Genomic DNA, 27,109 nt, shown 5'->3' with positions numbered 1-27,109 from the left:
CAAGCTCTTGTGGCTTAGACTACACACGTTTTTGATTATGGATCCCATCAAATCATTACCATCCATTTGTTTTTTGAGACAAAGTCTCACTATGTAGTTCTGGCTGCCCTGGAACTCACTATGTAGACTAGTCTAGGATCTCTCACAGAGATCCACCTGCCTCTGCCTCCCGAGAGCTGGGATTAAAGGCAGGCCTAGCCCAGGCTGGTCTCAAACTTGCTATTTAGGCAAGGCAGGCCCTAAGCTCTGGATCTTCCTGCTTCACTGGGCTTATGGGCCAGTCACCGTTCCTAACGTTGGGCATTGCTGGTACCAAGAGGACACTGCAGGAATGCAAACAGGGCACCTAGAAACCCTCAGTTTATTGACGTGAAGAAGAAGGAACAGTGAGCTTGTAGATCTGAGCTTTATTACCCAATGACGTCACCTCAGGATGGGACTGGGATCCCTGGACGGTGGTTCCACATGGCACAAAATCCAAGATCCTCAGAGCTGCAGACCTCTGCATGAGCCAAAATGCCTCTGGAAAGGAAATACAGAGGGGGCAGGACAGGCGCAAGAGGTGGCAAAAGACCCTGATGACAGTCTTTGTGAGAGACTCCCCCAGGGCCACAAAGTCCTTCAATATTCTGTCCTTCTCCAAGAACAAGAGTCGAAAGCCATGGCAAGTCCTGCACTTACTAAGCTGGTGGAAAGCACAGCGAAATCACTGCACCAGGACAACTGTACAGTCTGTTTCCAACTTTTCCCACCGCAACTCTACAGCAAGGTAAAGAAGAGCCTCCATGTACAAATCCAAGGCAGGAGCCAGGCGGGCACACGCACCTCAGATGGTACAAACTGCTCACTACTGCAGCTGGTGGCAGGACACAGGGAGGAGGCGGAGTCCTGAGACAAGAACCCTAGGAGTGGGGCCAGCTCAGTCAGTGGTGGACCTCCGGTACCAGAACCGAGCTCGGAAGTCGTCACTGCAGGTCATGAAGCCAGGGTTGGTGGGCGAGTGCACAATGCAGCGCACGATGTTGTTGTGGCCCAGGGACAGCAGGTTTCTGCGCTCAGCTGTCCTAGAGTCCCAGCAGCAGAGGCTGATGGTCCTTTCGTCCGGCAGCAAAATATAGTCCTCAGTGTGGTTAAACACAGCCTGTGTCCGGTGCACCTGCCGTCCACTCAGACCTGCGCCTGCCATACAAACCAACATGTTACCAGTGGAGCAAGGGGTGGCCTGAGACCCTCACACTGTTCTAGCAGTGTGCCAACACTGTCACCCCCAGGCCCACTACCCAAGGCAACTGTTCACTTCGATGTACTTGAAGGCCAACACCAACCTATATCACTTATCTTCTACAGCAGTTTTGCCCCACGGTGTGGGGTACTGCCTGGCATCTATTGATTCTCTTACTGCTGGGCACTCAGCTTGTATTCACTGAAGAGTGTTTTAAAATCCTCTGCACACAGCTTTATCTCCTCAGGATAAGCTCCTAACATCACACCTAATGAGCACCCAACTTTCAAAGGGAAGCTTTACCATTTCATGACTATATAGAGAAGACATTTTTATGTTGCAAATACCACCTAATGTACAAATGAATAAAACAGCCAGGGCATTTCATTGCTTAATGAGGCTGTATTTTGGTGGACAGCCTCCCAAATATCTTGCACTTCTTTTTTTTTTTTTTCCCCCGAGATAGGGTTTCTCTGTGTAGCTTTGTGCCTTTCCTGGGACTCACTTGGTAGTCCAGGCTGGCCTCGAACTCACAGAGATCCGCCTGGCTCTGCCTCTCGAGTGCTGGGATTAAAGGCGTGCGCCACCACCGCCTGGCTATCTTGCACTTGTAACTGCAGAAACCAGAGGTCACATTCAGAGCTCGAGGTACAGATCCGTAAGAGGAACGTGACTATAGAGGAAAAACACACCTCTCGTAGTCAGTGGGGTGTGTACTCCTTAGGGCCATGATTTTGGGTAGATGGTTTCCTAACTCAAGCCTTCCTTTCCTCACCTCCCCAGTGTCTACCCATGAGGGTGCCGAGGGTGGAAACAAATGGCACCCGAGCCCCACCGTGCAAGTGCTCCGGAGAGGCTCTCAGGGTGTTTATCTGCAAAGGCTGCATGGAGGAACAGGTGCAAGGCAGGGCTCCTCAATGCTCAGCAGTGAACTCTGGCTTCTAATTTGCATTTGCATAAGTTCCTAACTTCCACTGACTGCCAGTAATGGTAACAGATATCAATCTGTGTGCAGATACACAGACTTGCCTAAGAGTGTGACAGAAACCACATATTTAAATTTTTGACACGACACTCAACTACCTTTCTGAAATATTTATCAAGTTACCCCTCAGTAAAATGTGCTGATTTCTTCAAACTTCCACCAATAAATTAACACAGTCCTTTGAGTCAGAGATGGTTTGGTGAGCCAAGAACGAAGCTCCTCACTTCTACTTCTTGGGTTTACAGTACGGCTGTTCATTTTATAACTGACTTTCCATTTTAAACTCTCTTACAAAATACTGCAAATTTTCACTCTTCCTGTAAATCTGGGCTCACCTTTTTTTTTTTTTTTAAATCTTATCCATAGCCTATCTATAGATTATGATTACTGACCTGCCTACTACGTAAAAAAACACGATGAACTTAACTCATCCAGTGTCCTCTTCAGTTTTCCCCTTCCCATCACTACTTCAAAACCACTTTGTGTTCTAAGTAAATCTTCAAACCAGAATGGAAACCCTGACATGCTGACTGTCAGGGTGCTGCCTTGGGAATTAGGAAATCAGTAATGTGGACATTCCTTCAGGAAAAACAATTGCAACTCTCTACTAAATCAAGCCAATAAACCACACCCCAGGTGTTCACAAACATCTAAGCTCTGGCAGCAGTCCGGTGCATGTCCATCCTAGTGCATTACCCCCTGGAAAACAAGGGCTGTCACTTGTAAACAGAGCAGTTCCATGTTCACTCTGATGGCTTCTGCATGCAAGAAGTACCTGGTTAAGAGATACTTTCCAAAATGACCTCATATAAAGTATCATAAAGTTACCAAGGATAATGATGACTACCTTTAGGCAATTAGCTTGTACCACAGAGAGGACCAATGCTGCACCCTAGTGGCCTGAATGTCACCAGCTCTTCCATGTCTCTCCAAGATGCTAACTCAGACAGCCCCTTACATTAACGGTCCCCTGGCAAGCTATAAGCGTGGTGTGTTCAGTGTAGTGAGACACACATCTCACAAGAGAGGTAGGCAGTGGAACTTCCCAGGAGGTTCCTGTCAAATAACACTCTTAGCCGCTGGGGAACACAACAAGGCGCAGCAGCACACAGCACTCACTGCACCCAGATCTGAACTGAGTACTGCGCTGGGAAATTCAACTCACCATAAAGGGAGCCCGTGGGCACAGCCACTACAAACTAGAGACTAACAGGAACTGATGGGGGAGCCGAGCTGGCTTTCTTTTCTTTCTGTCTGCTGGGTCTACTTCATATATATGGACACTGGTGATCTCTTTCGGAGCAGCCTGTTCTTGGCCTAGGGATGGGCCAAAGCCCTCTCTAACCTCCCCTTTTCTCCAGTGTATCTCATTCTGCAGGAATCTGATCCCCGAGAAATGCCAGCATCACCTTCTCACGCACCTGTGTACCTCACCAGCGTCCTCCCTGTGGAGATCTCCCAGAGCTTAGCTACAGAGTCTTTTCCACTCGAGAGGATGTACTTGGAATTCTTGGAGAAAATGGCAGAACAGACTTCTGCGCCATCGTGAGCTTTCTCAAAGGTTGTGATGCATCGATTGGAGACGCCATCCCACAGCTTGATGCAACCGTCCTTGCTGCCAGTGACGTACATGTTGGCACTAGGATTGTAGTTAACGGAACAGATAGCATCAGTGTGCTGGTCTTGGGGATTGCAAGAGACAAAACACTGGAAGGTATTGATGTCATAAAGGCGAAGCGTAGGGTGCTGAGTCCCAACCAGGATAAAGTCTCCAGAAGGGTGGAAAGAGATGGAGCGCAACATTTCAGCTTCCTGTGAGGACAGAGGCACAATGTCAGTTACTAGCACCTGACCGAGCAAGCTGCAGGAAGCAGGAGGGACAAAAGCACTTCCTGGGACGTAGGAAACTGGTTCTTTCTAAAACTACTTACTGGTCAGTTACTCCTAAAACAAGACAGGAGCTTTACTTGCAAATGGACATGGGGTGAAATCAGATGGATTCTTGCAAACCGATTAAAGGAGCCGCACTCACGTAGCCAGAGATGAAAAAGAGCTTTTCTAATCTGCCCTAGGGTAGCAAATACTAAGCAAAACCAACCAATGAATGATGGAAGCTGCTTCTGAAAACATGAGCATTTCTGTAACATAGACCCAGTATCGGGCCTCAAATCGTTTTTCTGAAACATTCAACAGTTCCAACTGAGAATGTTGGTACCTATAAGTTACTTTTAGGGAAGGCAGACTTTTGCTTGTTTTGGTTTTGTTTTTTTCCCAGTCCCGAACTCAGTGTTATGAAAGCAATCCATCCCCATCCCCACCCCCAACCCCCGATTTGAGACAGAGTCTCACACTACAGCTCGAGCTGGCAAGGAACTAACTATGCAGCAGGTTGGCCTTGAATTTGTAACAGTTTTCCTGCCCAGTCTCCTGAATGCTGGGATTAGTGTGACCACCATGCCCAGCTCATCAGGAGTCCTGAGAGTGATGTGCACTATGAACCCTCAGACCTGTGACCATGAATCTGTGACCAGCTGCAGTCCTACCTGGGCAGAGGACAGCCATGACCCACACACCAATGGAGTCTGCTCTAAGTGCCACCTAGGGCATGTCCTTTATAGGGTGATCACTGAGACCACCTGGAAAAATAGTCACAAAATACCCGCATCTAAGAAAATAACCATAAAAGATTGTATCTAAATAAGTCAAGGCTCCTCTGATCTAACCTGAATGTATTTGAAGGCTCTTTTTGCAGATGGTTTGGAATAATCAAACAATTTTAGAGTATAATCCCTAGAGCCTGAGGCCAGGATCTGTTCTGTAGGGTGAAAAGCAAGACACGTGACTTCATCCACATGGTCATAAAGAGTTCGAATCACTGGGTGGTTCTCCATGTTCTGTTGCGCAGTCTCATTCATCATGACCTGGACCAACAAGAAAAGGAGAGACAGATGCTCAAGGTACAGAGGCACCTGGTCAGAGCCCACAGTCCCAGGAGGCAAGCCAGAGCTGGTGACCACACAGCTGTGCTGCCTGGAGCAATGGTAGGCGGGAATGGTACCTCAATTGGCATGGCACTTTTGGCCAACATTCTTTCCGTGTCCAGTATCTTTATGGAAGCATCAGCAGATCCTGTGGCTATTAACTGCCCGTCTCTGCTATAGGTGGCCACGCGGCATGGGCCTTTGTGGGAAGTGACATAGCAGGTTTCATACTCGGAAGCCTCGGGTGACATTGTCTGGACATCTGCATCAAACTCCAGGTCAATCCCTGTGCCAGGGGCAACTGTATCGGAGCGACCAATTGCATACTGGACCGCGGTGTCATCATTTTCCATCCCTGAAGGAATCAAAATTAAGAGCATGAGAAAAGCTGGTAAGTGCAAAGACAAGTTCTGGATCTAAAGTGAAGGTGATGTCCACCAACACCACCAAATGTTTGACAAATCATGCACTGAGTCTATCCTATTCAAGATGCACACTGCTGCAGGCAGAATGGGTTGTGGAAGGGAATACTTCCACAGCCAAATTCACTCTTAATAACACCTATAAAATGCAACAAAAACAGCAGCCCAGTAGTTAATTTATTGTCCCCATTTAGAATGGGGAGGTGGCACTTTGCTTGTTTTGTGGTGTTGGAGACAACCCAGGGCCTCATACCTGCTGGGCAAATAACCTGTCACCAAGCTTTATCTCCAGCCCTGAGTTCTGGTCTTTAGGGCTGTGATCAGTTAGTAGCAGCTTTGGTGTGAATTAGTTATGCTTCTAACATTAGTGAAATGCTTTTGAAAGAATGCCATACTGAAGTATACTGAAGTTTATAAACAATATGTTTGTTGGGTGTTACAAAAGTTGCCTATGATCTCAGGAGGCTGAGGCTTGAGGATCATGAGTTTAAGATCTGCTTCACCTACATATTGAGTTCAAGATAGCCTGGGAGACAAGAAATCTGATCTCAAACAAGCACACAAGCAAACAAAAAGCTGGGCATGATGGAGCCCACCTTTAATCCCAGCACTCATGGGAGGCAGAGGCAGGTGAGCTGAGGCCTGTCTGGTCTACATAATAAGTTTCAGGCCAGCCAGGGGTACATAATGAAATCTGGTCTTCAAAAGAAAACAAGGAGGCTGGAGAGATGGCTCAGGGGTTAAGAGTACCTATTCTCAGGTTCTGTTCCCATCATCCACATGGTAACTCACAACCATGTACGATTCCAGTTCCAGGAGACTGGATGACCTTTTTTGGCCTCTGTGGGCTCCATGCACTCATGTGGAACACGCACATACATGCAGGCAAAACACTCATACACATAAAACAAAAAGTAAATCTAAAAAAAAAATTAAAACCAAAATAAAACACAGAGGTTGGAGAGATGGCTCAGCTGTTAAGAGCACTGGTTGCTCTTCCAAAGGATCTGGTCAAATTCTCAGCAGCTCACAACCATCTGCAACTTTGTTCCAGGGAATCTGATCCCCTCTTTTGGCCTCCAGAGGCACTGCACACATATAGCACCCAAACTAGTTAAACAGTAATAATAATATTAATAATCACCCCTCAAAAAGACCCTTAACAAACAAAGTGTTGGATACAAGAATAATCTCATATATCGCATAAACAATAACTGGAACTGGTACAGGAGGAATCAAAACACGTGAAGAACTCTTGTGGTCTCTTTCCATGCATACAACTCTTGCTTTTCAAAACAAACACAGGCCTGTACTGTAACTAGGAACTTGCTTGGTCATTTAAACACTTAAAATTCATCACAACAAGTATTTAACATTATATTGCTTCAACATTATATACTTTTATGGCTATCTAGAATTAAAATCTTAGATTTAGCCGGGTGGTGGTGGCGCACGCCTTTAATCCCAGCACTCGAGAGGCAGAGCCAGGCGGATCTCTGTGAGTTCGAGGCCAGCCTGGACTACCAAGTGAGTTCCAGGAAAGGCGCAAAGCTACACAAAGAAACCCTGTCTCGAAAAACCAAAGGGGGAAAAAAAATCTTAGATTTAAAGTTAAAAATATTTAAAGTTTCTTTTTGTGCAACATTTTAATTTACCATTTCCCCCCTCAGGACAGTTTCACAAGTGGCATTCTCAAGTCAAGGGAAATCTTTTTTGTGAACACACAAAATCTCTCCATTATGTACACTTCCATCCTGACCCAGAATAATGTGTGTGTGTGTGTGTGTGTGTGTGTGTGTGTGTGTGTATGAGCTGTGGAGACCACCTGCTGATTGAAAGCAACCTTAAACAAAACAAACTTCCCACAAATGTTGGGAGTGACATGTGGACACAGCTGGGTATTTCAAAACCCTGTCGAGGGTAAGGCAGGCACCAGGATATACCTACCAATGACCAACACAAGGTCCCGGTATCTGCAGAGATTCTGGTGGGAAGGTTAACAATGTGTGGAAATGATTCAAAGAACCAAGCAACTTTCAGATAGTATGTTATGAGGGAAATGGATCACTCTGGCAGCAACTGAGCAAAGGAGCATGGGGAAGACAGAAGAAATATCTTTAAAGGGTGAGGGGAGCTACCTGCCATGAGACCCGAGCGAGACTTGAGGGGAATGTCCAGATGACTCATAGAAATAAAATACATCACAACCAGCTTCCTCACCCCTTCAGTACCCATCACTGGACTCAGCACACAATGGACACTGAAACTACACAGAAATAACTTCAAACACTGCCCCGGGCAGACATCTACAATGCCATTCTGGGATATACGAATCCACATTCCTAGTTTACCTAGTTTGATGAGATGCAGGAGCTGCTCCGAGGGTGCGCACACCGACTGGGGCTTGATCTCATTGATGAGGCCATTGGCAATGCTGATGTAACCGTCATAGAGCAGCTGGCTAATGATCAGCTTGTAGAGCTGCTGGCGGTCCTTCAAACCCACTTTGGTTCTGTACATTTTGCAGAAGAGGACGGTTTCCCTGACTGCTGCGAGAGAAAACAGGCATTGATGAAACCCAGAGGCACTCCTCAGTTACTGGCAGCGCAGGTCCCCTCGGTCAGGAGTAATCCTTCACTCTCAGCTTGACTAGCTGTACTATCTTTGGATGGTGACCTTGGTTTCCTTGGTTCAGGTTCCTTGGCTGTTCCCTGATCACTGGAGGCTAATCAAGATGGTACCCAGAAAGTGCAGAGGTGGATGCTCGGCATACAGAAACTACCCAGATAATGCCACCCATGGCTACAGTAGAACCCCTCACCTTTTTTTCTCCTCTGCTAAACTACCCACCTGGAACTTTTATCCTCTGTCGCTATCCCTTCCGTTTCTTCTGTTAACAGGGGTGTTTGCAGTAGGCAGACAGCTGACACTCTGTTGGTGACTGGATTACTTTACTGTCCTCACCAGCTGGGTGGTAAATCTACGAGTGACTTTTATTATTTTTAAAACCTATTTCCAGGTCACTGAGCTTATTACTATAATTATACTACTTGATGGGGTAGTAAATTAACACACAAATACATCACACACAAAAAAGAGGCTCAGAAAATGAAAAATAAGCCAAGTTCAACGTTCTGGAAAAATTCTAAGTTAAATTGCTCAATAAAAATGTTGCCAAATGCTGGGCATGGTGGCCCGTCTTTAGTCCCAGCACTTGGGAGGCAAAGGCAGGCAGATCCATGGGATTTTGAGACCAGCCTGGTCTACACTGAAAGTCACAGGGCTGCATAGTGAGACCCTGTCGCAAACAAACTTAAAATGATACCACCAAAACAAATGAGAAATGCAGATTGGATTGTGCTCTCGGTTTTTTTTTTTTTTTTGGTTTTTCGAGACAGGGTTTCTCTGTGGTGTAAGCTTTGCGCCTTTCCTGGATCTCACTCTGTAGACCAGGCTGGCCTTGAACTCAGAGATCCCCTAACTCTGCCTCCCGAATGCTGGGATTAAAGGCGTGCGCCACCACCGCCCGGCAAGTGCTCTCGGTTTTATTTGGAAGGATCTAAACTCTCCAGTCCATGAAAATGAAACAAAACTAAAGATGACAGTTTCTATATCAACTTGGGTACATAATTTGCTAATAATCAGTATGTGTGTGGTTAGATGTTAGGCTCTAGGAGTCTGGGGACAGCAAGTAAGAAGGGTAGGCCTGGGGATACAGCCGAGGGGTTACAGTGTTTGCTTAGCCTGCTAGACGCCCTAGACTCAGTGACAACTGAGTCAACAACAAAAGCACAACAACAACAAAAAGACCCGCAAGGCCACACTGAGCATCATACTGACGGGGTTCCTCAACAGTTAACACTCATCAAGCACTTCCTACTGCCAGAAACGATTCCAAGCACCTAGTTGGCATTAGATCACTAAACGAAGGTATTCAATATATTCGTGCACTTACGTTAGAAATACATGTATACAAATCTACCCTTGCATAAGACACAACAGAGACGAAACGAGTTCCAAGAATCTAGGACACCCATTCAAGCTAAAGTCAGCTCCAAAAGTTGAGGGCAAGTCTACGTACTCCGAAGCCCACAACTTAAACCACTGACCTACCGCCATCTCTTTACTTTTGCTAGGGAACACCTGGGGCTGTATCACGAGATTTAAAGAAAAGAAAAAGTGGTTGAGCCTTCATTTAAATCCCCACCGAACTTCCAATGGAGCACAGGTCTATTTATAGCCTCTGCAGGTCGCCGGAAGGGACACTAAGGCACGAGGCAGGAAGAGCCCGACCCAAGGCTGCTAACACCCGGGGATGCAGGGGTCCCAGGGAGAAGCCACGCGACCACCCCGCTCAGGAGGAAAGCAGGGACCCGCCGGGACCGAAGCCCTTTGAGGCTCGGGGTGCAGGCCCGGCCGACCAACTCTGGGACACGGACTTGGGGCGTACGGCCTCCCGCCATCCTCTCCGCTAGCTCCAGTCCTTCACGCAATCCACTACAGACCCCAGCCAACCGCACCAACCCGTTTCCCTACGCCCGCCCCCCTCCAAACCCCGTACCCCCGATCAGGGTCTCGGTCTCCCGCTCTCTTCTAGAAAAATGGAGGCGCGAATCGTGCCCGATCGATCGCTCTGAGTGCACACTCACGGCGCACGCGCAAAGGGCACGCAGCAGAGCGCCGAGCAACCTGCCGCTCACTCGCAAGCCTGCCCTTCTCGCCATCTTACTCACTGGCACGTTCGAGACGCTCATTCACCTCCTCCGAGCTGATCACCGTCGCGACAACCTTGAATCCAAAAGGCTGCTGTGTGACCGGCAAACGCCCGATCCTGGGGAGCACGGCGAGCGATAGAACGGCCACAGATCGGACAGGCCGTTGGCACACCACTTCCGGGCTCTGACGGCCCAGTGCGCCTGCGCCCCAGCTACGGCACGGACCGAGCTTCCTGTGGTCGCGTTCACGGTGAACCAATCACAGGACGGCGTCGCTTCGTCTCTAGCCAATCAGCTTTCGGACGAGAGGGTTTAACTCCTATTTTAAAAGGAGGACCTTTGAATTGTAACGGCTGAGCTCCCGGGATCGCTTGGAGGCTTCGGTCAGAGGCAGGATCCTGCCGGTGGGTAGAAGGGGACCGGGTGGGCGAGGGCGAGCCTGGATGCTGCAAACCGAAGGGGAATGTTGAGTGGCATTGGGGTAGTGGGCCGTCTCAATGGGTTTGCATTCGGTGTAAGAAAGATCCAGATGGCCCCTTCCCTCCTTGCGTTTGGGTTCTGGTGGGAATGGGACCCAGACCACCAGCTAACCAAATAATTTGCAAACTGATGGTGGTGGTATGGAGGAAGCAACTGCGGCTTAGTGGGGATTGCTTCGGGTGGAGAGGCGGGGGTCTAGGTTGGATCGACGAGTCAGTCGATGAACGAGAGTCCCCTTGTAGAGAGAGACGCCCAGGACTGGTGCTGCCCTCACTGCAGTCTTTTGAGCAGTGGATGTAGGGACTACTTGAGGGTCTGGTTCAAAGCGTAGACCCGCTAAAGCTCAGTTTGTAGATTATCCCGGAAGCCCTGGGTTCTACCCCCAGCACTGCCTAAACCTTCATGGTAGCCCCCTCCTTTAAATCCCAGTAGCGAGGAGGTGGAGACAGGTGGATCAGAAGGTTAAAAGCCATTCTCATTACTTAGTAGATCCGAAGCTGGCCTGAACTGCATGTGACCCTGACTCAAAAATAGTCAAAACAAAAAATCACCTCCCCATACACCAAATGTAGTTGCTCACATCAGCAGTCTGAGGCAGGAGGTTAGCCTTGAGTTTGAAGCCAGCCTCATATACAATGTGAGAGAGCCTTTCTCAAAAGTGGGGCCTGTGAATGTAGTTTGGTTAGTGGAGTGCTTGCCTACCATGACCTGGATTTGATTCTTACCTCTTCATGCATGGGGCATGGTGACCATGCTTGTAATTCCAGCATTGGGGAAGTAGAGGCAAGAGGATCAGAAGTTCAAAGTAATCCTCCATTATAGCATGTTCAAGGCTAGCTGGGCAATGTAAAACCCTGTCTCAAAAAGAAACATAAGGCTGCATGCGTATGGTCCCAAATTCCTTTACACCCAGAACTTGGGAGCAGATGTAGAAGGAACTCCTGAGTTCAAGGCCAGCCTGGTCTACATAGTGAGTTGCAGACCAACAGGAATACACTGCCGCAAAAAACCAAAACCAAACCAGCAAAATCCTGGCTTCACTGCAGGTGTAGGAAAGAGGAATGTCTTAGAGATACCCTGGTGCAGCTAATCATGGGGAAGTTAAAATGGAGGGTCATTTGTTAAAGCTGGCATCTAGGCCTGGGAGCTCCATTTCCTAACAGGCATCTGGTGAGGGGGATACAGCTCCGGTCCTTCACTTAATGCTTCTTCTCCTGCCTGGCCTCCCTTGTTTGTGCTCAGTTGTTTGTCCCTCTGACAACAACCATGTATCTGAAAAGGGGAACCCCAGCCTGCTGTGTCGTGAGCACTTTTGTTACTTGAAGTTGTAAATCTTTGAGCTGAATGGGATCTGTGAGGGTCATTTGATGTAGAGGAGAAGGCGGAGGACTTGGTTTGGGGAAAAAAGAGGCCAAGCCAGGAGGGTAGGAAGCGACAACTAGCCAGGTAATAGATAAACCGGGGAAGGGGGCAAAAGTGGTGATTGGCCAATTTTTGGTGATTTTCCCCAGGAATCAAGTAAGTGCTGGGTTTGCCGTGGTAGGGGAAGCTGAGAGACTGGCAATGCAGTTGGATTCAAAGGGCCCAATGGCAATGGGCTTCGGGGGAGGAGAAGAGTAGGTAAGCTTTGCTGTTCTGGGGAGATCAGAGATGGGATCATGGCCTGAGGCAACGGTGGGGCTAATCGGGCTTTTTAAGGTAGGAGGCATTCCAAGCAGGCTGTGTGGTGGACATTATTAAAGCAGAAAGAACATGCCAGGGAGGGAAGGGAATGAGAGGATGTGACGAGCTACAGTGATTCAGTGGGAGGGACCTCACGCATGTGCAGGGTGCATATCAGGTAAAACGTTGACCTCTTGTCAGCTTCTTCACTGGTACCAAGAAAAGTATGAGGTGCACACGTTATAGCTTGCCCAGCACTTTAAAGCAGGTGGCTTCCTTTAAATGAAATGTTCTGTTTCTCTCTTCAGGTGACATGGACAGATGTAAAGAAAACTGTGTTTCCAGGCCTGTTAAGGTAAACAGTTACCTGTAATCACGATTGTATTTAATTTTGAAATGAAATGCATTTGGTTTGTGTGCACCCATGCATGTGCCACAGTGTAGGTCAGAGGGCAGCTTACTGGAGTGGGTTCTCTTTACTATGTGGATCAGGGACTATAACTCAGGTTGTCACACTTGACTGCAAGAGCCCTTATCCACTGAGCCATGGGCACAGCTCCTGTGGAAATTGTTCTGCTATTGGGATTCTTCCCACCCTTGCTTTGGGTGGAAACTTTAGGTTCCTTCCTGGCCCTGTCTGGAGGCCTCCCGGGCGGTGAGCCTCCATTTCTGCAGGAGATGGCTTTGCACTTGAAACCTCCTTCCCTCCGAGTGAGTGGTGGATCGTGAGTGAGTGCTTGGCGTGGGTCTTGAGAGCTGTGTAAGACTTTGACCCGTTACTTACAAATAATGCAGCGTGGTAACGATCGCTCTACCAGGAGCCTACACTTGTTTCTTCTTTGTCAAAGTCCCCCCTGTCTCCTAATGAAAACTCAACTTCTTAATAATCTCTTATGCATTTTAGTTTTGGAGATTACATTTTTTTTTTTTTTTTTTTTTTTCAAGACAGGCTTTCTTTGTGTAACAGCCCTGGCTGTTCTGGAACTTGCTTTTTAGACCAAGCTGGCCTTGAGTTCACAGATCCGCCTGCCTCTGCCTCCCTAGTGCTGGGACTAAAGGCATGTGCCATTAACCTCTCGTAACCCCTGGGCAGAGATTACTCTCCCCCCCCCCCCCAGATGGGGCTTATCTGTGTCGTTTTGGTGCCTGTCCTGGATCTCACTCTGTAGTAGGATCAAACTCAGAGATCCGCCTGGCTCTGCCTCCCGAGTGCTGGGATTAAAGGCGTGCACCACCACCACCACCACCACCACCACCGCCCAGCTGAGATTACATTCTTAAAAAGTATTTCTGTTGGGTAGGGTGCGGTGGGCACGCCTTTAATCCCAGTACTTGGGAGGCAGAGGTAGGCAGGCTGAGACAGAGGCTAATCTGTTCTCTATAGTCCCAGGCTGGCCAGAATTACATAGTGAAACCCTGTCGAATAAGTACTAAACATAAAATCATTACAAGGTTTTGATAGAAAGTTTTGGTAACAACTGTGCCAAGGCTGGCCTAGAACTTAGTGCTGCTCCTGCCTCAGCCTCCCCAGTACTGGGATTACAGGTGTGTGCCAGGACTTTACAGAGGTCAGTGTCTCATCATTGGATGGAGTGGTTAATAGCGCAGGATTTTGGGGTGACAATGGGAAGCATCCTCCCTTTAGTCACAGGCACATTAAAATAGCTTCATCTCCCTTCCTTTTAACTTTATTTTTTTTTAGAAGGTCTATTTGTTTATATTTTGTATGAATAAATGCTTGCCTGCATGTATGTGTACCGTGTGTGGCTGACACATGAAGCCAGAAGAAGGCATCAGGTCCCCTGGATCTGGAGTTACAGGGTGTTGTGAGCCACCATGTGGGTGCTGAGAATCGAACCCAGGTCCTCTGAAAGGGCAGCCAGTGCTCTGAACTGCTCAGTAATCTCTCTGCCCCCATTTCCATTTATCATCTACAGTATTTATGAGTTTTGTTAGATTTACAAGGGAACTTGGTTGCGTTCTCAGGATACTATCAGCAATAACATCTGCTTTCTCTCGATCCCAGACCACAGTTCCCTTCGGTCCGAAGCGAGTCTTGGTGACAGAGCAGATTCCTTCTCAGAACCTAGGATTGCCTGGCAGTGGCCAGGCCCAGCGGGTCCTGTGTCCTTCCAACTCCTCCCTCCGTGTCCCTGCACAAGCACAGAAACTTGTCTCAGGTCAGAAGCCAGTGCCAAAGCAGTTGCCAGCTGCCAGTGTTCCTCGACCTGTGTCCCGGCCTAGTCACCCCCAGAAGAGTGAGCAGCCCCAGTCCCCAGCCTCTGGTAAGCCAGCCTTTTCATTGCATTGGATGGTCATTCTTTTCAGCTGTTGCTCAAAAAGCAAAGGCATGGATTGGCATTTGTCCTCTGAAGCCCTAGCTTCTATACCGTGTCTGTTGAGGAGGAAGAGAAGACGGGATGAGCACAGATGTCATTGCTGGCCCTGCCAAGGGGAAGCTACTGGAGGTTCTTTGGATGCAAGGGAGGGGCTGCTGCTGGTTCTGGGGCCTCTCCTGAGAGGGAGGCCGAACTCGGACGGCAGTGTCTAGAGTAGGGTTAATGTTGATGATTATTTAGCAGCTCGTGAATGCTTGCAGGCTCTGAGATAGCCTTGATCTGCATCCCCTCAACCCTTGCAGCCACTTCATGTAGACAGTTATTGACACACTTATACAGAAGGGGCTAAAACTTGGCAGTCAACTTCTCCCAAGACATCTCCAGAAAGGAGAGGTGTGGGGAATTTGCCACTTCATTTAGGAAGCAGATATGCAAGACAGCTGGGTGATAAGACCTGGAAGATGAGTGGGAAGAGGTAACTGTAACGGTGTAGGAAGAGAGAAAACTTAGGCTGGGCTCATAAGGAGATAGAAGAGTCTGTAAAATAAGCCAATGTCAGACAGACAGTCTGGAGGAAACCCACTTACGTTATGTGCATATATACCAGTCCCCGGGAGGGTGACTGCGGAAGGGCCAGGTGGCTGAAGCTTAGGTAGCATCCTGAGCTCCAGCAAGGGAGAGGTGCCTGGGTTCTCCAATAGAGGGAGAGAGGCAGCAGCAAGCTGTGGGGGCAGAGGAGGATGAGGGTGAAGGATGCCTATGCTGCCCTGCAGATCAGCCTCTTAGCTGGCCCACTGTGTCCCTTCACTGTCTGTCCTGATGTCCTTTAGAAATGCACCTGGGTCTTCAGGACTCCCCCAGGTCTGCAGTTCCCAATCAGCAGGATAGGATAGGCTAAAGTGTACTTTAGATGGCTTCTGGTCTTGAGTCATATTTTGAGGTCATGGTCCTCAGCCCACTCGGTGGTGATATTGAAGACATGAGTTGAGAGAATGAAAGGGAAAATTAGTTTGGACCTGTATTCATATAACCTGAGTGGAGCCACTGTGCTCTCAGAGTCTCAGGTGACAGGGACATGTCCCACACGTGTGCAGCTCTTGAAGTAGCACCCATAGTCCCTAGGTGTGCTGCTGTCACATCTTCTTGAGCTAGTGGCTTCTTTGTTTTATGTGTCTTTGGAAGGAGGGTGACTGGCTTGTGTTCTCTTCTGATGTTAATAATTTGTACACAGCAGCAGATACATGTCCGCTGCCCACTCCGCAGGTGGAGAAGGTAGCTGTGGCAGCTGGTGGATGGGGGTGCTGCTGATTTCTCTCTGGAAGCTCTTCCTGGGGAAAAGGCTCCAGGGTGAGACATTCATGGTTTTGTTGGAGGAGGGCCTGCTCATATTTCTTAGAAGTTATGAGGCTCCATGTGGCAGGAAGCAGGTTACAGGCTATGTATGGTTTCTGATTTAGTAATCTTCCCGGGGAAGAAAATGAAAAGCCTGGGTTTATGATGCTTGATGCACCTCTAGTATTTTGGTGATGGATTTTTGTTGTTTGTTTTGTTTGAGACAGGGTTTTTCTGTGTAGCCATAGCTGCCCTGGAACTCACTCTGTAGACCAGGCTGGCCTCAAACTCACAGCGAGTGATCTGCCTGCCTCTGCCTCCCGAATGCTGGGATTGAAGGTGTGCACCACCATGCCCAGCTATGTGACTATTCTTTGATTTATCTCTGTTCACAGATTTTTTTTTTTAAGAACTTCATATAGTTGCTCTAAAAACAGTATTTTAACTTATTTCATATAGGAAATAATTCTGAAAAGGAACAGGCATCAAAACAGAAAACTGAAGACTCAAAAAAGTAAGCTTTCTTCCTCTTCTACCAGAATATCCATCTGGCTGCAGGCCGTCATGCTTAACACCATCCCCATTAAAGTCAGATTTACCAGGGGATCCAAAATTATTTTTACTTCTTTAATTAATTTTTTCATCGAAAATGTTATTAAAACTTTATTATTTAAAAAGTAGTAAATAAAAAAAAATCCCATGTCAATGTACATACAACACAGACCCAGAGACTATCCAGCTTACTGAACTAATACACAGTTTGTGGAGACATTGGGAATGGCTTGTTGGGTCTGTCCTGCTTCACCAGTGACAGTGGCTCTCCCCGACAGCCTTTTGGCTTCTCTGGGGCTGTGCAGGGAGGAGGTCCCCACACGGTCCTGAAAGGGTGTGCTGCCAGTACTGTAGCTGTCCTGTGGTGGTGAAGGTTGTCAGTCTGTTCTGGAGGGCAGTGCTGCTTTGGGCTGGGGAAGTTGGTGGCTCATTCTGGTGGTTCGGGGTTGGTGCATGTTGAATGTACCTGTTGGATATAGTCTGAGCATGGACAGGTTGACCGTTGGGCAAACGGTAGAGATTTTTCATGTCTTAAATATTCACATTACTTTCTAGAAGACAGTGGACTCTGGAGGACTTTGACATTGGCCGCCCACTGGGTAAAGGCAAGTTTGGAAATGTCTATTTGGCAAGAGAGAAGCAAAGCAAGTTCATCTTGGCCCTGAAGGTGCTGTTTAAAACCCAGCTGGAGAAGGCAGGGGTGGAGCACCAGCTTCGGAGAGAAGTGGAGATCCAGTCCCACCTGCGGTGAGTGGCCCTCCTGTCACCGGAGCTGGAGGAGCAGAGTGACTCCCTCCCGGCTTCTTTGGGACGCCACAGGGAATGCTGAAAGCCGCCATTTCCCATAGATGCAGGGGATGTGGCCTGAGGAAACATCCCTCAGGGAGTTTTCAGGGATTTCTTTCCTCAGGAGGAGCGTTGGGGGAAGACTGGTTGAGTCGGTGTGGTTTGTTGTTTTTCCTTTTTGTTTTCAGTGTTTTCCAAGTTTGACTCAGATCCCAGTCCTGAAGCTCTGCTGTCACCTGGCAGAGTGGGGGCCTGGGGGCTGTGAGTGGTGCTGTCACCTCAGGGAGGCTGTGCCCAGCCACTTGGCACCTGCCCCCTGCTGCCCATCGTCCTGGTTGTGTCTCCTGTCGGCACATCCTACTCCTGTGCACAGGCACTTTCTCCTCAACATGGAGAGATGCAGCTGACAATCCCACTAAGAACAAAGATCTCTGAAAGGGAGCCGTGTGAACTCAACCCAGACCTGTTTGTGCTTTGCAGTCCATGTGTGCATACGAGTGAAGTCCTGTTTTCTTGGGTGGGCTCAGCGTTCAGATCTCATGTGTGCTCTGAGACGCCCTACTGGGTGTATTTCCTCAGGGTCGGCATTGAGCACATCCTGAGTGGGCTCTGAAGCCCGGTGTCACCGTCTCCCTTCTTTGTTGCAGGCACCCCAACATCCTCAGGCTGTATGGATATTTCCATGATGCCACCAGAGTTTATCTAATTCTAGAATACGCGCCCCTTGGAACAGTCTATAGAGAGCTCCAGAAACTCTCCAAGTTTGACGAACAGAGAACAGCTACAGTAAGTGCCTCACTGTCCAGGCTCGTTCTTCTCTCTCCCTTGTCTTCCTGAGGTCCCTTTCTTTATGGAGGAGTTGACTCTGTCTTCATAGAAAGGGCTTAATAGGATCGAATATTTGAAAAAAAAATCAAGGCTGCTTCTACCTCATATATAGAGTGGCTGGCTTGTGGGTTTTGTGTGTGTGTATGTAAATGTATATAATCTAGTTCCCCTCTCCCTTGTCATCTACTGTGTGTGTGTGTGTGTGTGTCTTACTTAGGTTTCTATTGCTGTGAAGAGGCATCATGGCCACTGTAACTTTTATAAAGGAAAACATTTTATTGGGGTAGCTTACAGCTCAGAAGTTGAGTCCATTATATTATCATGGTGGGACATGGCAGAGTGCAGGCAGACATGGTGCTGGAGCAGTATCTTGAGCATAGGAACCTCCAAGTCGCCCCCACAGTGACACACTTCCTCCAGCAAAGCCACACCTCCTAGTAGTGCCACTCCCTATGAGCTTATGGGGGACAACTACATTCAAACTACCACAGGGTTTATTTTAGTATAGCTCTAGATACAAAAATAATAACACAGTTTCTGTTTGCCCCACACCTTATTTATCAATTATTAACAACAACTTTAGTTAATATTCTTTTGTCATAACTAAAGCAATAAAGTCCACACTCTTCTTCAGAGTGCACTCGTTTTCCTTGTGATTAGAAAGGGCTGTGGGCACTGAGGAAGATCTTGGTTCCAAGTGCACTCTTGTCACATGTCACCATTGTGCAGTTGTAATGTGCATGACTGCTTGCTGGGTGGTAAGCTTAGTGTCCTGAGCCTGGGCATCTTTGTCCTTTGCTTCTACTGTGAAGTCAGTAAGAGTCTGGGCCAGGAGGTTGCTTTTCCTGTCCTATTAGTTTATTCCATGTATGTGAATATTTTCCCTGCATGCTTATCTGTGTACCACATGCACAGAGGCCAGAAGAGGGAGCTGGAGTTTCAGATGGTTGTGAACACTCGTGTGGGTGCTGGGAACCGAACCCGGGTCCTCTAGAAGGGTAGCTATCTCTCCTGTCTTTCAGTTAGAATGCAGAGGACGTGTTTTATGTTTGTTCAATGCTACTCTATTCTGTTGTTCCAGCATTGGCTGCCAGGAGCTCTTCCTGGATCCTATGTAAACTGCCATTGTGGGGCTTTTGGCTGTATGTGCTTTCTCTCTGGTGCAGAGTGCTTGGCCTTTTCTTTACTTCTGGGCCTGCCCCTAGAAGCAGCCATTCCTTCCATAAGGATCTTGGCTCCTCCATTGGCAAATGTTATTGGAAACCCAAGGGCGGGAGCTCTTGCTGCTGAGCTGTTGATGTTTAGTCCTCAGCTGCAGAGAAAAAGGGAGAATGTGTTTAGTGATCAGTGCTCATCGCCCTGATGTAGCGAGCTGGACTGATGCTTCAGCTCATCATTATGTGTGGACCATTATGGACATTCCTGTCCCTGGGCTGCACTGTACGCTGCACCCCAGCGGTGAGAGCAGCATCCTCCGCCTCCTTATTAGTTATGTGGTCCAGTACATGTGTATGACACGCTCTGCTTGGGTCAGTTGGTGGCAGTTCTGTCACTGAAGACCAGCCTCCCTCCTCCTCTGGCATTTGCTGTCAGGGTTTTGGACATCAGTGGTTCTGATAGGGTGTAGTGGTCTCTTCCCGTTGATCTGTAGTTTCCCAGTGTTAGCTGACACTGGCTGTGGTTTATATATCTCATTAGGTGCCTGTGTTTCTTTTGCTGTTTTAATGGTGCTTTCTCCCCTACTGTGTTTTGGTTCCTTTAATCTCCTTTATTGTGTGTCCTGCTGCTGTTTCCTCCCAGTCTGAGCGTTTCCCTCCTTTCCACCCCTTCCCACCCTTTCTCAAGGCAGTGTGGTCTCGCCTCCCTTAAAGCACAGCAGTGTTTCTTCTGCGTCTTGTCTGCTTCCCTCATGCTGGAATTACAGGCTGCCAACATGCCTTTCTGACTTTTACAGCAACCTCCACTAATCATTTTCTTTAATTAGCCATTAATAAGAAATCATTAGCCAGGCGGTGGTGGCGCACACCTTTAATCCCAGCACTTGGGAGGCAGAGGCAGGTGGATCTCTGTGAGTTCAAGGCCAGCTTGGTCTACAGAATGAGTTTCAGGATAGCCAGAGCTACAGAGAAACAAAACAAATAAAAATAAATCACCTGTTTGGCCAACTTTCTTTTCAAAGGTAAATAAGGAAATTGTCCACCGGTTTCTGATGTTATCCTACTTCAGACCCCGTATTTGTACATAAATGTTGTCCACACATTTACACTTCTCATTTAAGGCTTCAGTCCAAGTTTGTGCATTTGGATGTAAGTCAGTGTTTCTTTCTAGATTCCTTGTTACTTAGAGTAGCACCCCCACCTGTTCACTTTTCCTGTAATGTAAGTCACTGTAGAGCGGTGTAAGGGGGTTAGCCCCGGTCCCACAGCCTGGGAGGTCTGGGGGAAGTGGTGCCAGGGAGCACAGGCTAACCCTCTCCTGCTGCCAATGGCTCTAGCAGTGAAGCCCGCTGTGGCCTCTGCCTGTCAGTGTGCAGAGAGGGCCAGCTCCATGAGGGTCCGAAGTTTGGGCTCTACCGTGGACTACAAAAGAATTGTCCTGTTTGACAATGACGTGTTTTTCCTGCCTTACTTTCCATTTGGGAAAACTAAGTTTTTTGCCAACTACATATGCACTTGACACAGCGGGACACACTGTGCCACCCTCAGCTCTGTCCTGAGATGACTAACCGAGGTGTCTCATACAAGCTGAGTAAGTAGCTACCGCTGAAATACAGCCCAGCTCAGGGACTTAAAGTGGGGTGGAGTCTAAAAGGACTGACTTCTGCCTCGCCTTCCTTCTTTGCTTTAACATATTTATTTTGAGTATCCAGTTACGGGATGCAGAGCAGACTGCGGGATTCCTCCTCCTAGGTCTGTGCACCTGGTCAGGACCCTTTAGGTGTAAAGATTGCTATGGTGCAGTTCTTCCTCGGGTGCCCGGTGGGACTGTAATTCCAGCTGACAGCCAGTGCCTTCCCTGCCTTACAAGGTCACATCACTGGTATTAGCTTAGTGTTAACTAACCCTAGTGAGTCTAGCAGTCTGCAGTTGTGTTTATAGACTTACCCCTTTTTCTACAGTGTTTGCTTCAAAAGGTGAAAACCGTGTTGGTCTGTCTCCATTGGATCAGCTTTCACAGTTCCGTGACTGCTTCCCAAATCCTAACCCGGGTTTCAATGCTTTTCCCCAATAGTACATCACCGAGTTGGCCAACGCTCTGTCGTACTGTCATTCAAAGAGAGTCATCCACAGAGACATTAAGCCAGAGAACCTGCTTCTTGGGCCAAATGGAGAGCTGAAGATCGCAGACTTCGGGTGGTCTGTACACGCTCCATCTTCCAGGTATGGGGTTCCAGAGGTGGAAGCAGTTAGCAGAACCTTGGACGAGGTGGGGGTGGGGACTGTTAACTAAAGGCTAGTCACCCTGAAGAAATAAGGGTTCTTGGCTGACCTAGGAATATTTTGGAGCAATGTAGACCTGATAGTTTTTTTTCTGTGACCATTTTGGGCTCTGGCACTCTAGGCCTTGACTTACAGATGCTGACTGTCCCTAGAGGCTAATGGGAGAGGGTGATGAACTTAGAGGTATGGCTGATGTATGGTCGATATACAAGATGTGCTCTGGAGGGCCTTGGCTCGGGTGGAGAGCAGAGCCAAGTGCCAGTTGTTTGGAACTTCGAAGCCACGTGGTGTGTGTGCAGCTCTGAGGATGCCCGACTCCTGCGTGTGTCAACAGCAGGAGCAGACCTTTACTGCCCCTGCTAAAGATGATGCAGAGGCGCCATCTATTGCCACAATTGAAAAGTAGGCAAACTCTGCAAATTGAAATGGGTTTCAGTAGCTTTGCTAGTCCATGTGAATGGGGTGTTTGTTGTAAAGCATACTCCTGCTGACAAGCAAGGGCTCTGCCACCTTTGGGGACTGCTTTTTAAAATATTACCAAATGCCGCTTTTTAAAAACCTGTTAGAGGCTAGAGGAGAAAGCTCAGCAGGTAAAGGTGCTTGTTTCTGAGGCTGACCATCTGGGTTCAATCCTGGCACCATTTGGTGGAAGGAGAGAACCGACTCGGACCAAATTGCCCTCCAAGCTCACTCTGTGGTATGCTCTCTCACAACGGTGTGCATGCACAAACATGTAAATAAGTGTAATTTTAAACAATTTCAGCCTGTTTTTAAAAGTAGAGCAGTTTAAGGTCACCTCGGTTTGTCTCAGGCTGCACTGTGGTAGGTTTTTTTGAACTGATGACATCAGTGGGTGCTCCTGCTACCCACTGAAACAAACACCAGAGAGCTGTAGGTGTCATGGGGTTGTATGATTAGATTAGCCTGGACTATGACCTGTCCAGTGATGACATCAGGATAGAGACAGCTTGCGGGTTTTAGGAGAGAGAATGCGTGTGAATATTTTTTGTTTTGTTTTTTCCGAGACAGGGTTTCTCTGTGTAGCTTTGGAGCCTGCCCTGGAACTCACTTTGTAGACCAGGCTGGCCTCGAACTCACAGAGAGATTCGCCTGGCTCTGCCTCCCGAGTGCTGGGATTAAAGGCGTGTGTGAATCTTGACAGTTGCTCCAACTGCCTTTCAAAATCAGTCCCCATCATAGTTGCCTGGTATTGGGGATCATCTTTAGAGAACCCCACGGAGTGCTTGTTGGGGCACCAGACATGGCTGAGTATGCCTGAACCATCTCAGCAACAGTAGCCTCCATTGTCTGCTCCCGGCTTATTCCAGCTTTGGTTTTCAAAACCCAAATGGATAGAAGATGCTGAGCTGCTGATGGCAGGACAGTGGTCCACGGCTCCATTCCAGAGCCCTGCACACTGGGATTGGCTTTGTGGATATTTACAGTCAGTCGTAGCATCCCAATGCCTCAGTGTGCACTCCCTAAGATAGAGGCGCTCTGTACAGTCACCTCCATTGTGACCTCCAAAAAGGTTAGCTGAATTCTTAGTAGCTCCTTTTTAGTCCACACTCATATTTCGGAAGGTGAGAGAGAGAAATCTAACCAAGTGTGCAGGTACATACTTTAATCCCAGGGACTGAGAGGAGGATCTCAAGTTTGAGACCAGCCTGCTAAGACTGTCTTAAAAACAAGAGAGCTCAGGCAGGTGGGTGGCACATACCTAGAAACCCAGCAGCAGCTAGAAGGCTGAGGCCAGGGCGATAGCTCCTTGGAGGCCAGTCTGGGCTACAAGACGCTTTTAAAAAATAATGGGGGGGGGGGTGCGGGCGGCGGGCGGCGGCTGGAGATGTGGCTCAGCTGTGAAGAGCACTGGCTGCTCTTGCAGAGGACCCAGATTCTGTTCCCAGTACCCATATGGTGGCCACAGCTGTAACTCCAGTTCTAGGAGATGTGGTGCCCTTTCCTGGCCTCCTTGGACACAGACATGCAGGCAAAACACATGTAAAATAAAAATGAAATCTTTAAATCCCAAACCAGCCGAAGTGTTAAAAGAGCCCGGTGCAGTTCCCTGCAGTATGTGGCTGCCTCTTTCGTCTTGTAGACCCTTACCTTCCTATCCCCCCCTTCACTGAAACAATCAAGGTTGGCCTTGAACCTCTCTCAGTCCCCCTGCCTCATCCTACCAGATGTTGGAATTACAAATGTGCACCAGTACTCCCAGCCTAAAATGGTAGTGACACTTCTCTGAGAGCTCCTGTGGGACTCCACATAGTATTTCCAGGGAACACTGCAGAGCAATGTTTTCTGAGGTGGGGTCTTGCTTCAAAGCCCAGACTGGCCTTCAGAATTCACTGTCCTGATAGTGTGGCTGGGATGAGAGGAGTGCACTGTTTTCTCTAGATTTTCTAAGAGTTGGTCTGGGGGAAGTGTGATGGCTAGTGTGACCTTACACACTCCCCTCCATCCATCCAGAGTGGGGATGTAGGTGAGCACGTGTCTGATGGCACCGCCCCCGGTGTGGGGAGTGCTCATGTCACATGGATGTCAGAGTGTGTCAACCCCAGCCTCCATTGGTTTCAGGAGAACCACACTGTGTGGCACTCTGGACTACCTGCCCCCCGAGATGATTGAAGGCCGGATGCACGATGAGAAGGTGGACCTCTGGAGCCTGGGTGTCCTCTGCTACGAGTTCCTAGTTGGGATGCCTCCTTTTGAGGCACACACCCACCAGGAGACCTACAGAAGGATTTCACGGGTAAGGTGCTGCTGCTCAGTTCCTGCTGAGGGCCGGTGTGTATTCACGTGCACCTCTGACCCCTGTCTGTGATTTTGTCATTTATTTTCCAGGTTGAATTCACGTTCCCCGACTTTGTGACTGAGGGAGCCAGGGACCTCATTTCAAGACTGTTAAAGCATAACTCAAGCCAGAGGCTCACACTGGCAGAAGTCCTTGAGCACCCCTGGATCACAGCTAATTCCGCAAAACCTTCAACTGGCCAAAAACCAAAAGAGCTAACTAGCAAATCGTCTTAGGGAATCGGGGGCCATGGCCACTGCGCAACTGTGAGAAATGCCCCATCGAGACCTCCCGGACCATCACCACTGCCCTCAGTAACCCTTGCTGAGCAGGCAGTCCTTGGCCTTGCATCCAGGAAGCCCCACCTGAGCACATGTGACATTGCCCAAGCCCCAAGAACCATGCTGCTTTTCCTGGTTTAGTAATCTGGAGGGAAGGTTCCACTGCAGCTGTCCCCACGGCCTCTGCCCCCAAGGAGTCCTTGTGGGGGTCTCACTGTGGGAAAGTTACCAGTCTGCCAGCCTCCCCAGTGATCACCTGTGTCTGTAGCCTTCAAGTGCCTGAGTGTGTGTGTGTAACTTATTGGGTCGCCGGGCCTGGGAAAGCTGTTGGAATGAGCATGTAGTTTTAAATGTTAAAATAAAGATTTGTATAGACTTCCTTCTTCTTAAGTGGATCCCCTTCAGAATACCCGTTTTCAGCCTTCTTAAGCCTGTATGGGATTCGGATCCTCAACCACCACAATGGAGCGCTCTGCCTGCCTTGGACTTGACTCAGGTGTTTCTAGATGTTACAGGCTGTTTCTTATGTTGGAGTTCTGTCATGTATGCAAACTTGTTAAATATATATAAGTGTATGTATAATCTACCTGGAGTACATGGGTAATCATTTGGTCACCTGTTCACTGTTGGTTAGAGTGAGCAGGTATGCTTTTCTGGTCTCTAGGATATGCTCCTAACATGTTGAGCTTGTAGCCAGTGTTGTCTGTCCATCACCCAGAGGGGACTTGGAATTAGAGAAACAGGCTTTCACAGCCAACTCAGGACACTAGATGTCAGATGACTGGAAATGCAAGTGGCCAGTATAAATAAAATGACATGTCAACTGGACCATCCTTACACTTCAGAACATGCCTGAGTGGAACTGCAGAGGCTGTCCCCTTGGGATAAATAAGCTTTTGGTCCCCAGTCCTGTGCTAAACTAACTGGCTTTGTTGAAATAGCAACATTCCAAGTACTGTCCACCCAAGCTGCAGTTAACTGTGATGTGACTACAGGGATCCAACCTGAGTGTAGGACACTGCCGTCTGCAGCTCATGCGAACAGCAGACTGCTGCCACGTTCCCCTGGTGCTGTTCCTGACGGACAGCAGCAGCGATGGCTTTCCAGATGACACAACACATCATTTTACAAAGATATTTTTATTTGTTTCACAGAATCTAAGCTGTTCATTTGGTCTCCTTAGAAAACTAGAGGCAAACAATGGCTTACATTTTAAAATAGTTTCACTGCTCCAGTTCCACGAAAGATAACACAGGAGCAGATCAGCTTGTCTTGCTGGTAGGTTGATATGGTGCTTTAGTCCCTCAGCTCATCCCTGGTTCTGGCTGCTGGGTACAGGCGTGAGTGGGGTTTGGCTTGGAAGACACATGCTGTGGGGACAGTTAATTTTATTGCTACTTTCAATGTGTTTCTTTGCATAGGTGTTATTTAGGGACCTGAATGGGAGACTAGGATGGGTGGGGATCCACACAGGGCATTTAAGTCAGTAAAAGGTTCTAGCTGTGGACTGCATTAAGAGGAAAACAAGGCTATCCTACTTTAAAGATCTCAAGAATGGAGAATTTGTCTCACAAAAATTCTTTAAAATGTTAATTGGGACAAATGACGTGGGTAACTGGGCTAAGAAACTGTCAGCCAGATCTCTGTAAAATGCTGGTTAGCAGTGCTTTCTTTTGTTTTCTGGTTGTCAAAGTCACTTAAAAGGAATTGTGAGCAAGAAAAATGAATGCAATCCTTCCCACCATGCAGCTGTGCAGACTTCAAGTTCAAACACTGGCTCCCCAGGGTAGAACTGTATAAACTGACATGGTAAGTAAGGGGAAGGTTTTTATTGTAGATATGAGAGAACAGCCAGAGGCATCTGGAGGAGTCCAGAGCAAAGAGAAGTAGACTGAACATGGCCAGCAGACTGGATATGACCAGGGCTACCTGCGAGAGGGAAGTATGGCAGGGGAGAAAATAGAACACAGAGTAGCAGGAGCCAAGAATAGTGAGAGCAGCCAGCCAGGTAATAAGGAAGAGTAGCTGGTGGAAGGGAGGCCTGTGAGCCCCAGGGAGTTTAGGGTGGAGGAGGAGGTAAGAAGGGCTTGCATGCTAGCAAGGACTTAGAAATGTGTATCAGGTAACGGATACCAGCATGAGCTTTTTTTTTTTTTTTGGTTTTTCGAGACAGGGTTTCTCTGTGTAGCTTTGCGCCTTTCCTGGAACTCACTTGGTAGCCCAGGCTGGCCTCGAACTCACAGAGATCCACCTGGCTCTGCCTCTCGAGTGCTGGGATTAAAGGCGT

At 48.2% G+C, this 27,109-nt stretch overlaps 2 protein-coding genes across 3 annotated transcripts; one reads left to right on the top strand and one right to left on the bottom strand.

Annotated features, from left to right (window-relative positions):
• Positions 1-392: 392 nt before the first annotated feature.
• Cstf1 (cleavage stimulation factor subunit 1) lies at positions 393-10,539 on the bottom strand. 2 transcript variants are annotated; one of them, XM_059261988.1, is made up of 6 exons: positions 10,344-10,539; positions 7,962-8,159; positions 5,266-5,543; positions 4,931-5,128; positions 3,629-4,019; positions 393-1,179 (listed from the first exon to the last, which is right to left on the bottom strand). In XM_059261988.1, exons 2-6 carry the CDS (start codon positions 8,128-8,130, stop codon positions 920-922), a joined length of 1,296 nt encoding a protein of 431 aa, XP_059117971.1. In that variant the 5' UTR covers positions 8,131-8,159; positions 10,344-10,539; the 3' UTR covers positions 393-919. The 2 variants fall into 2 exon arrangements, with proteins under 2 accessions (XP_059117971.1, XP_059117972.1); XM_059261989.1 differs by lacking the exon at positions 10,344-10,539 and adding an exon at positions 10,172-10,276.
• Aurka (aurora kinase A) lies at positions 10,295-25,408 on the top strand. Its single transcript, XM_059261990.1, has 9 exons — positions 10,295-10,729; positions 12,776-12,822; positions 14,494-14,752; positions 16,598-16,652; positions 17,246-17,437; positions 18,124-18,262; positions 21,536-21,684; positions 24,325-24,499; positions 24,592-25,408. Exons 2-9 carry the CDS (start codon positions 12,781-12,783, stop codon positions 24,775-24,777), a joined length of 1,197 nt encoding a protein of 398 aa, XP_059117973.1. The 5' UTR covers positions 10,295-10,729; positions 12,776-12,780; the 3' UTR covers positions 24,778-25,408.
• The last annotated feature ends 1,701 nt before the right edge of the window (positions 25,409-27,109 follow it).

The sequence above is a fragment of the Peromyscus eremicus genome, chromosome 4, assembly GCF_949786415.1.
Source record: "Peromyscus eremicus chromosome 4, PerEre_H2_v1, whole genome shotgun sequence".
Classification (NCBI taxonomy): domain Eukaryota; kingdom Metazoa; phylum Chordata; class Mammalia; order Rodentia; family Cricetidae; genus Peromyscus; species Peromyscus eremicus.
This window is presented reverse-complemented; position numbering and strand designations above follow the sequence as displayed.

Coding starts and splice junctions, on each gene's coding strand:
- Cstf1 (XM_059261988.1), bottom strand. CDS start 8,130: ATGTACAGAACCAAAGTGGGTTTGAAGGACCGCCAGCAGCTCTACAAG. Junction 5,544..7,961: donor CCTGCATCTCATCAAACTAG/GTAAACTAGGAA, acceptor TGATTCCTTCAG/GGATGGAAAATGATGACACC. Junction 5,129..5,265: donor AAAGTGCCATGCCAATTGAG/GTACCATTCCCG, acceptor TTGTTGGTCCAG/GTCATGATGAATGAGACTGC.
- Aurka (XM_059261990.1), top strand. CDS start 12,781: ATGGACAGATGTAAAGAAAACTGTGTTTCCAGGCCTGTTAAG. Junction 14,753..16,597: donor GCCCCAGTCCCCAGCCTCTG/GTAAGCCAGCCT, acceptor TATTTCATATAG/GAAATAATTCTGAAAAGGAA. Junction 17,438..18,123: donor GAGATCCAGTCCCACCTGCG/GTGAGTGGCCCT, acceptor TCTTTGTTGCAG/GCACCCCAACATCCTCAGGC.